Source organism: Plectrocnemia conspersa, unplaced genomic scaffold, assembly GCF_051122295.1.
Source record: "Plectrocnemia conspersa isolate PC_06_02 unplaced genomic scaffold, ASM5112229v1 ptg000006l, whole genome shotgun sequence".
NCBI classification, from domain to species: Eukaryota; Metazoa; Arthropoda; class Insecta; order Trichoptera; family Polycentropodidae; genus Plectrocnemia; species Plectrocnemia conspersa.
The window spans coordinates 19207106-19218020 of record NW_028277170.1 but is presented as its reverse complement, the minus strand read 5'-3'; the positions used below and the strand labels follow the sequence as shown (position 1 = coordinate 19218020).

The window sequence follows — 10915 nt, the reverse complement described above, 5'->3', positions numbered from 1 at the left end:
TAGTGTTAGTAAAATATGATATTAAAAATATCTTTATTTTAGTTTTTAAGACTAATTATATATAAATCCTTTCTAATTTTGAAAAAATATTTTTTTTATACAATTTTTTTTATTTGTATGTAAAATATTGTTCGAAGGAATCTTAGAAACAATATTTTGCACATTTCATTAGTAATATAAACTTGTATTCTGAAGTTTAACTTAGAATCACGTATGCTAAACAATGCATAATTTTAAATGTTATTAATAAATATCGGAAGTCATTATCTGTAATGTAATAAATTAAAAATATATATTGTCAATAAATCATTAAAATATAATACAATATTAATTATTTTCCAAACCTATCATTTGTAACATATATTTTTATTTGCTTATTAAAAAATATTTGCATAAAGCTAAATTTATCACTGTGTTTTCATATGCATATAGAGACGAATACTTTTATTTACTAACATATATATATACACCTACTTCACGCGTTCTAAAATTCTGATAACAATGCTTAAACCGGTAAGTATTAAACGTAATATCAGTTTATCAGTAATATATCGACTATATTTCAAGACTTGATATTATTTTTTAATTAATCTATTTTTTGTGTATGGTAAATCTGAAGTTTGTATATTTGTTGATTCGTTTAAAATAAATATTCCACGGGCGAAAAATATTGTGTTATGACCTCGAAGAGTGATTAAGAAAGGTATACTGTGTATGAGCCGCGCCCGTCTACTTTAATTATTTACGTTGCGATGGCTTCTCCTCGGCCTAAATCACCCAAAACGCCCGTCTCGGCCAAAAAAGAAGATAAGGAAGAGTCATTCTGGGACAAGATCGGCACACTGGGCAGGAAGAAGCGCATAAAGGAAGGTACAACGCCCGACGATTACGTCAACTTCCTCCTTTACCATATTAGGAAAGCATCTGGCGACAAGCGTACGCCCTCACGATGATAAGCACTTATAATTTATGTATCTATTCAGAGTGGAGAATCAAAGAGATTTTATAAAATGATAAACTATATAATACGTGAAGTAGAATATATAAATGACTTTGATAGTGGTATATGTCCATTTTTGAAAAAAAAAATGAGTTAATGATAGTTTTAGTCAGATAATAATACTCTATTTTTATATTTATATATCCTGTTAAATGTTATTGTATGGATGTTTTTGTTGAAAGTGGAATAAGTCTATTCGTAATGATCATAATTGACGAGTTTATTGCCTTACACAAGTCCTATTCACCATAATTTCTTCACTATAATAATAATTGAAATATGAATAAGTTTGTTATTATTAGTCATCTTAACAAAGTAATTTACTTGTAATATTTACTTATTTCTTAATGAACTCGATTATTTGTTTATTTATATGTTTTTATTATTTTTTGCATTAAAAAAATACATTTCAGAAAGCCAAGTTCAATTAAAATATAAATTATTAATGCTATTTATATTTTTTATAATTTGTTATAGTTGAAAGTGGTATAAGTTAATTTGTGGCTAAAAAAACATTTTTAATGATTATTATAACACAATAAAATATAACAAGCTTATAGTTTTAAAACCATTACCTGAATTGATTTTATGTTTGCCAATATTTTTAGATTGATTCAAACGCAAGCCCTTATGTAACTTAATGTATGAATAAATGGATTTACCACTTTAAATATAACGACTCAATTTTTTAGTGAGACGATTATTCACCAGGAATTTTACATTGAATCCCTCATTATAGTTATATGATTATTAATCTTCAATAAATTGTTTTATTTTAGTACAAGAAGTGCAAGCTGAAGGAAAGCAAGCGATAGATTCGCCAGGAAGTCCTATTGTGCCTGATATTCCACCCGAAGAGTACGAGCTAAGTGAGTATTATGAAAGTATTAGAATATGAAATTTACTTGTAGCGAAATACTTTTCATATAGAGAATATAATATGCAAGCAGGACTTTTCAATCAAAGCTATTGCTTACATATAAGTATTTATTCTTCATGTTATAGTTCTGTAATGTTAGTTTTAAAGCCATTATGATAATCACGCAAACTTGAATTAGCTTTCTGAATTTTCTAAGAAACAATTGTTGTGAGATAATCGCTAGATGTGAAGTTGATATTGCTCTTATAAATTAATGTCTCGTTTTTTATTTTATTTTTATCGGTTTTAATCCCATTTTTAAATATATAGTATGAGGTATTTTTTATTGTGTAAATGCAGAGCCGTAGCAATGATTTTGGCGCCCTTGGCAAATATCAAATATGGCGCCCATTTATGTCTTATTTTTTAATTAAATGCGGGGCTGTGGAGTCGTTGGAAATTTTTCCCGATTCCAAATTTAAAAATTTCGATAAGATAATCTTAAAATATTAAATTTATTTTATTTATTTATTTTCATGTAAATAACATCAAAGAAGAAAGAACAAGAAATAATTATAATAATATTTCTTAGGATTAGTGCCGTGCCATTGTATGTGTCTACGTGTGACTACGCCGGTCGGCTGTTGTTGGGTATTTGATTAAGTGCATAATAACTTTTGTTTACTTCATATTACCGACTTAAAACGCATGGCACAGAAAAGGGTTAAAAAGGAATCTGAGTCGGTCGATTTTTTAAGACTTCGACTTCGCTTAAAATACTCCGACTCTGCAGCCCTGGTTAAATGGCAAAAATATAATTAAAGAATTAATTTTATTTATTGTAATAAAGTATTTTTTAAAACAATAAAAATGGAAAACAAATTTACAACAAAACATTTATTCACAATAGTAGTTTAACTATTTATACTTGAATTTGGAATATTCAATCTCGGATTTTTGTTTTCTAATTAATTGTTTATTTGTTCATTTATAAACTAAGGGCTGATTTACACACTGCCAGTTGCTGGCATGCCAGCTGGAAATTGACTGGTGGGTCACTGTTGTCTGGCATTCCAGTCCACTGGGGCCTTACCGTTTACATAGTGCCAGCAAGTGATAGAATTATTGATGCGAAAAAGCGCTACTTACCTTGCTCCAGTACGGTAGTATGGTAGAAGGGGGAGCTGGAGTGCTAGCAAAACAAAAATATTTATTCTGCTGGCGCTGACAGTTGCTGGCATGCCAGCGGCGCACTGGCTTTAAGCGTTTACATGGTGCTAGTTGCTGGCATCCAGTGACTGGCAACCTCGACTGGCGCGCCGACTGGCATTGTGTAAATCAGCCTTTATTTTGTCAATTTTTAGGTATGTCACCGACAATAGAATTATTTTTTCTTCTTTTTCTTTATCGGTGATGAAATTAAGCCTTTCCCAGTTAAAAAATGAACTTCTGCAATCTGTCTAATGCATTGAAAGCATTTTTTCAGTTGTATTATTACAGCATCTGTAACATTACATTTTAATAAAATTTAAACACGGCGATTCATCATTGGCAAGTTCATGTCATTTTCTTTTATCTAGTTTGTTGTTAATGTTTTATCATGGAGAACTTGATGAAAATTTGATCTATATTATTTTTTCATAAATCTTTTAAATTGATCGGTAAGAGTTTTTATTAATTTCAACGATCTATAAACATCTTGATCTCTGTTCTGATATTATTCAATTTATTTAGTACCAGATTCCAGAGGTTCAAAAATTAGGGAAACTTATGATTTTTCATGTGACGGTACAGCGATTTAACAAGCGATTGAGGGTCAATGAAAGAATCGTCGTCTTTTATATTTCTCAAGACTGAAACAATATCCTCAAATTGTTCAAAAACTGTTATTACTACATTAGTTTTAGAGCGTATCGGATGCGTTTTGAGACATTTTAATAACATGATATTTTTTTCATCTAGTAGATAAAGAAAAAAAATTTAAAAGTATTGAAAATTTGTAACGTCAACATTTACAGATGCTGCATAAAACACCCACATGATTTATACTGTGCGAACAACATGGGAAATATTTTGCAAGCGAGTTATTTTTTATTAAACCTTATACACCTTTATATTTTCCAGACATATTTCTTCCGTAGTCACGAATATTTTCGATTAGTAACCCATCTTCGATAAGTTTCTTCTCCAGATTTTTATGTCATGTTTATAAAATCTATGAATTTTTCTTTTATCGTATTGGAATATTTAACATATCGTATAATTTCTGTTAGTTGATCTTTATGTGAAATATCTGAAATGCTATCTAAAATTATACTGTAATATTTTGTCTGCTGAATTTCTTTCATTATTTCCCTGCCTACCAATACATTTATAAGTTCATTTTAAATATACTATGATAAATAGTTGTAAAGGTTTTAAAAATGGGAATTTAACACACTTGTCAAGATGATATCAAATTCGCTTACAAATTTATTTGACAATTATATGATCCCATATAATGCCAAATAATTTTTAACGATAAATAAAATGCATTTTAATATGTCTCCATTTTTTTTTATCCCGTTATTTAATGCGATTTGAAAAAAATCATGAATTAAACCATCTTTTTCAAGTCTTTTATTTATATGTTCCATTAAATTCTCATGAACAATAACATTTGGGTTCAAATGTTTCCAGTTTTTATAACCATACAAATTACTAAATAATTTCTTGGTTTTAGAAGATGTAAATAAAATAATCACTTTCTTTCTACCTTCTGAAAAACCATATTTTTATGATCTCACTTATTATTGCAACACTGACCACTAGTAATTGCATATAATTCCAGAACTGCATGCTCTCGACCGTGACTTACTAAATAGGATTTAAATCTTTTAGAGCTAATATTCCATGTTCAATTGTGAATTTTTTTTGCTTGACATAGTTTATATTTCCACTTCATATCTCTCACTATCTTCAAAGTTTTCAAAAATAACATAGACATCTTGTAATTAATTTTCTTTAGGGTAATCAACAAGAATTTCGGAACTGGGTCTAGAAGCATTTTCGATTTGTTTTTCTCCAAATGCATTAACATCAGAAGATATCATCATTATGATATATATTTTATTATTATGATATATATTTAAGGTGCATATATATCATAAATGCCTATTGAATTAATTTATTTTATATACTCTATTTTATTTGTAGAGATTTCAATTTACTGCTTTAATTTATTTTTATTTTCACGAGATGACAAGATGGCAGATCCTGGTACAAATTTTGTAGTGCTCCAAAAATGCAATGTATATGTTTGAAATAAGTTATTTTCACACATCTGTTTTAGCTTAAAATTGCAAAAAACTTGCCGAAATAAATTCATTAGAATCGGCAACTTACAAATAGTCCACTCGGAATGAAAGATAACAAGCTGAAATTTTGCACAGACCTTTGTTTTGGCGTTCTAAAGATAGGGTAAAAAGTCTCATAAGATATCGTGTCTGCTAATCAAGATATTAAAGGTCAAAGGTCATAAAAATCGTTTTCTTGCAAATACCTCGCCTCCTTTGTGTCGCATGTCATTAGATGCTTAACAAAACTTATAGAAAATAAAATTTTCTACAAGTTTGTTATAATTTATTTCTTCGTATGTTTAATGGTTTTCGAGATATAGCGCGGGGAGTGGGAAGCGCGCATCCGTTTATAGGATAACGCTATGTAAACTACGGAGCTAGAGTTACCTGCACATTCTTCCACAGTTTCATAGGAAACATCGCAAATTGTTATCTGCTGAATGAACCCATCTAAAGCATTAACACTTTCAATCTCCATATCTTCAAAAATCATCATCGATAATGCAAAAAGTAATAGCGTATGGCCTCTGATACTTCTTGCAAAAGCGTGACCATCCAACATTTTGTCGACAGAATTCGAAGCATAAACTGTACTGAGAGCTTCCTTGATTCCGCTTCCATTCATTATATACCCTATGTATCCAATAAAAGACAAGCATATGAAAGCCTCCTAGTTTCACAACTACTCTGGAAAAGTCTGAGCTAGCATCTGAAGCTGCTACGATTTCACGTGCTTTTATGTACAACGGCTGATCAAAAGTTATTAAGCATGTTATTTGTTCATGTTTCTTGGTAGTGTTTATAACACACTGTAATGTGGTGTAAATTGTGTCCATATTACTCGCAGGATGATGAATAAAAGTAAGAAACAGAATCCGAGAAGTTACAAAGTTCCCATTGTTTTTTATAAGTTGTTCAATAAATTCATTCCACCCTGGCAACGGTGAGATATTTTTCCACTTTCCGTACATCCACAACAAATCAACTACATTAAATATTTGTTCGGTTAGTTCTTCTACATCATTAAAATTTTGAACTTGAATCTCTTGCTCAATCCGGATACGACATGATTTTCATACACTAGAAGGGGTATATGTGATAGTGCTGCTAGCTCCTTTGCACTTGGTTTTGTTGTAAATTTCTTTATGCGGTCATCGGATATAACTTCAGATTTTGGAGTTATTATTTTTATCATTCCCATTATATGAACAGTATTATAGCCATCAAGAATATAAATATTTTTCTGCATTATCCGTTGCATACTGTACTAAGGCACTTGACTCTGATGGTGGATTACGAGGCTGTGGGTGATAAACAGCTGAAATTTAACATTTTAGAGTATCACTATATGAAGCGAAAAAAACAAATGTTTGGCCTATCTGTATTTCTTCTATGAAGAAATACAGATAGGCCTATTAATAACTGCGAAGAAAAGGACCGTTTTCGTATGGAAGTCATTATAGCATGACTTATAGCTGTGTATTTCGTTTTAAAATGCCCCGTCTTTCCTTTTCTGTTCTTTATAATAACTTCTTGCAGAAAATGTAATAAAGTTTTCGGAATTTCTTCATTAATATTTTACTCGGGGGCGGATAGGACTTGGTTTCAACAACAGAAGATCGAATATCTTCTCTAATAATCGCCGCAGCAGCTTCCACTACGCGCAAGTGTTCTTCTTCCGAAGTGCCTTTTTTATTTTCATACCAAGCTATGGATAAAATTTAAGCTTGAGCATCGCGAAAAGAAAAAATAGGGAATGATCCAATCTTCGTTGTAATTATAATATCTGTTAAATATTTTTCTCTTAATTTGGAAATGATATTCTTATCATCTGGTACATACTCCGTAAGGACATCTCTCAACAAATTTCTTGTCGAGCAATATTTCACTCTTAATTCCTAATAATATAATGAAGAAAGTAATAAAATTACGGTTCAAACGACTTGCCGAGACCACTTTTTTCACGATTGTTTACTTTTTCAAAGCTTATACCAAGTTAAGCAGGTAGAAATACTCGCTGGATTCTATAAACGGATGTACGCCTCCCACTCTTCGCGCTATATCTCAAAAACGGTTAATGATACAAAACAAATATTATAACCAAACTTGTAAAAAATTTTATGTTTTACAAGTTTTGTAAAGCATCTAATGACGTGCGACACATAAAACGCGAGGTATTTGCAAAAAAACAAATTTTGTGACCTTTGACCGTTGATATCTTGATTAGCAGACACGATATTTTATGAGACTTTTCACTCTGTCCTTAGAACATCAAAACGAAGGTCTGAGCAAAATTTCAGCTTGTTATCTTTCATTCCGAGATTTAGCCTTTATTTCGCCTTATTTGACTGGACTAAAACCGTCATAAAAATTAGGTAGACTTTGATGAAATCACTATCGTGAGATTTCCGCTTCTTTTAATGTTAACAAAATCTACAGTTAAAAAAATTATCTGCATGAATGGGTACCTACTAAAGTCTAAGCTTTGAACGAAACCCTTAACTCGTACGTCACGGTATTTCGAAATGAAAAACGTCATCCGATGGGGTCGCTCAACTACTCCGAGCATTACAAGGCAAGATATTGATGAATTCTTTATCAAATTATAAGTATAAAAATAGTTATTCATGATAAGCTTCATAATCTAGTCAATATTTTGGATTTTTTAACTAATCATTACGACACGAAGAGTGACGACAGGTAACCCGAATGGGTAAAAATTGAATTTATATTACAAAACAATTTTTGAGATAAAAAAATAGTTTTAATATGAATGTTGTTAATATACAAAAAATGCAACTATTATACCATTTTTTTTTAAAAAATATGAAAAAATAAAATATATTTTATAAACAAAAAATACAATACTCAGGAAGTGCGTGAGCTCATTGAACACAAATCATACTTTAATTTTTCTACCACCGTACGGATGGGTTAATAAATGGATTGTTTATATTGTATCGTTCGTCATAAGAAAGTTTTACTTTACATTTCGAGCGCCCTTGGCAAATGTCCATTTGCTAATGGTTTCCTATGGCCCTGTGTAAATAGCATCTCTTGGAGCTGAAGAAAAATCTTCTTATAAAACAAACCTCACATTAACTTATCGAAATAATCAACCTATCACTAACAGGTATAGTTTAATATTTCATTTTTAAATTTGAACATACATATCGTCAGCTTTTACTAACTTTTTCCACTATGATAAATGTGATTATTATATTCCTGATCTTATATATATATATGAACTATTGTAGATGATAATGAAGAACGTTCGATCATACACCCAAAATCAATGGGAGATCCTAAGCTCCGAGAGCTGATACAAATTTTGATTGATTGGATGAACGACGAGCTCGCACAACAGCGCATTATCGTCAAGGATATAAACGAAGACCTCTATGATGGCCAGGTGCTGCAGAAGCTGCTCGAAAAGCTCACGGGTATGAAGTTGGACGTCCCCGAAGTGACGCAGTCCGAGGAGGGACAAAAGCAAAAGCTGGCTGTCGTACTACAGGCCGCAAACAAATCGATGAATCTGCCGATAAGACATTCGCAAAAGTGGAGCGTTGATTCCATTCATTCAAGGAACACAGTCGCCATTTTGCATTTGTTGGTGGCTTTGGCGCGTTTCTTCAGAGCGCCCATTCGTCTTCCGGAAAACGTCACCGTCTCGGTCGATATCGTCAGGAAGACTACTGGAAATACGCTGAAGCACAGGTATTACAATATTTTTCGTTAAATTGTAGTTGTTTCCTGTAGATATTAATAATAAATTTATTTTAGAGTGAATCAAGAGAATATTACGTCGACATATGATGATGTTGGAATGAGAACTGAACGCGACGCATTCGACTCGCTCTTTGATCATGCCCCCAAAGAGATTCAGTCGGTAAAGAAGGTAAGTTAGTTTTTGCAAGATGCCAACAACATGAATTTGCATAGTTTATGTTTTGTAAATACTTTTGCGCGCGTGTTATTTAATGTTATGTACGTCTCTATTCATTGAATTAATATATACTTCTTTTCTTTCACAGCCACTTGTACTGTTTGTGAACAAACACCTCGGAAAGTTGAACCTTGAAGTGATATATAATGAATCTGAAACAGATGACTTCAAGCAGTTCCACGATGGCGTTTACTTGTGCCTTTTGATGGGTTTATTGGAAGGTTTTTTCGTGCCATTGTATGATTTTCACTTGACTCCTAAAGACTACGAGCAGAAGGTGCACAACGTGGCGTTCGCCTTCAGACTAATGGAGGATGTTAAACTACCGAGACCGAAAGCGAGACCTGAAGGTTATAATTGTAATGATGATGAATGTTCTTAATGTTATTATTAAATTAATTAATATTAATTTACAGATGTCGTCAACGAAGATCTGAAATCAACTCTCAGGGTGCTCTACAATCTCTTTGTTCACTACAAAGATATGGAATAATACAACCACTATTAAAAACTCATACGAATCTCTACTATATAAATCGATTATAACAATTTTAATAATGCATGTGTTTTTTTTACTAATTTAAACTAAAGTCACAAAAATTGTGCGTGCCTTATTAGTGTCTTAAATATTTTGACTGCATATACATACTTTAAAGTTTTTATTCTATATAAATATTTTATTACTGTTAAAAATTACCATTTTTGCCTTAAATGTTATAGTTAATTGTTTGATGTAACAAAAAATAGGTATTACGTACTCATACTTTTAAATTTATAAAAATGCGCGCAATAAATAATTTGTCAAGATTAACAGTGCAATAATTTGACTTTTTAACATTGCAAGAATATCAAATAATATTTATTAAAATTAAATTAAATCATAAATATATTTATGTTTAATATAAATGCAACCGATAACTCAAAATATAACTTATTTTTTTATATTTTTAAATAAGTACAAGACATACAAAAATTAATATTTATTGTTTTTTTTATGTATTATATTTACAAAGAATATATTTCATTATTTTTGTATATTGTGCCATGAACATGTATATATTATTTTTGTTATGTCATTGTATTAAGAAGATTTATTTGTTTAGTTATAATATAACATATGTATATTTGATATGAATTCTAATAAAATATTAACAAAATATCTTATTTTTTTATTTTATGTTGTAAATGTATCTACTATTACAGTCATTAGCTCAATGCATTACAACGGATTGCAATACCGATATTGGAACAAAAATTGTCCTTCAGTACTACCGGTATTACAAAATAAAATACTGGTAGTATTGAAATTATTTTTTTCAATCCATACATCTTATTTATTGAAAATGTCTCCATGGTTTAGATGAAAACGACGATGACTCGGGTGTTTATCCCTCAGGGGAAAGACTTCGCAACTAGGGATTCCAATCCCGGGATCCCGGACGATTTTCAATACCCGATGAGTCCCGGGATTATAAAACATAATCCCGAATTTTTCGGATTGGTTGATTTATCAAGCACAATCGAATTATTATTGACAACATCGTTATATTTCGTGTATAAACTTGCGCGAGTTGCACGTGTCATCTGTGAATCTTTGAGGCTGTGAGTCTGAACGTGCTTTTTCAGCAGCAGGCTGCTTAGGAACCAAAATCAGATCAAGGCTAAATGATAAAACACTTGATGCTTTGATGTTACTTCGTGAGTTTTATTCAAAATAATGTTTTCAATTAATTGTGTCTATGAATGTACATAGTATGTACATACATTGT

The 10915-nt window shown here is 30.9% G+C and overlaps 1 protein-coding gene across 1 annotated transcript; it reads left to right on the top strand.

Moving 5' to 3' along the window:
* The first annotated feature begins 673 nt into the window (after window positions 1-673).
* Window positions 674-10303, top strand: parvin (beta-parvin). The gene is made up of 6 exons (XM_088188037.1): window positions 674-870; window positions 1780-1869; window positions 8455-8917; window positions 8984-9098; window positions 9235-9496; window positions 9563-10303. Exons 1-6 carry the CDS (start codon window positions 753-755, stop codon window positions 9637-9639), a joined length of 1125 nt encoding a protein of 374 aa, XP_088044163.1. The 5' UTR covers window positions 674-752; the 3' UTR covers window positions 9640-10303.
* Window positions 10304-10915: the final 612 nt, after the last annotated feature.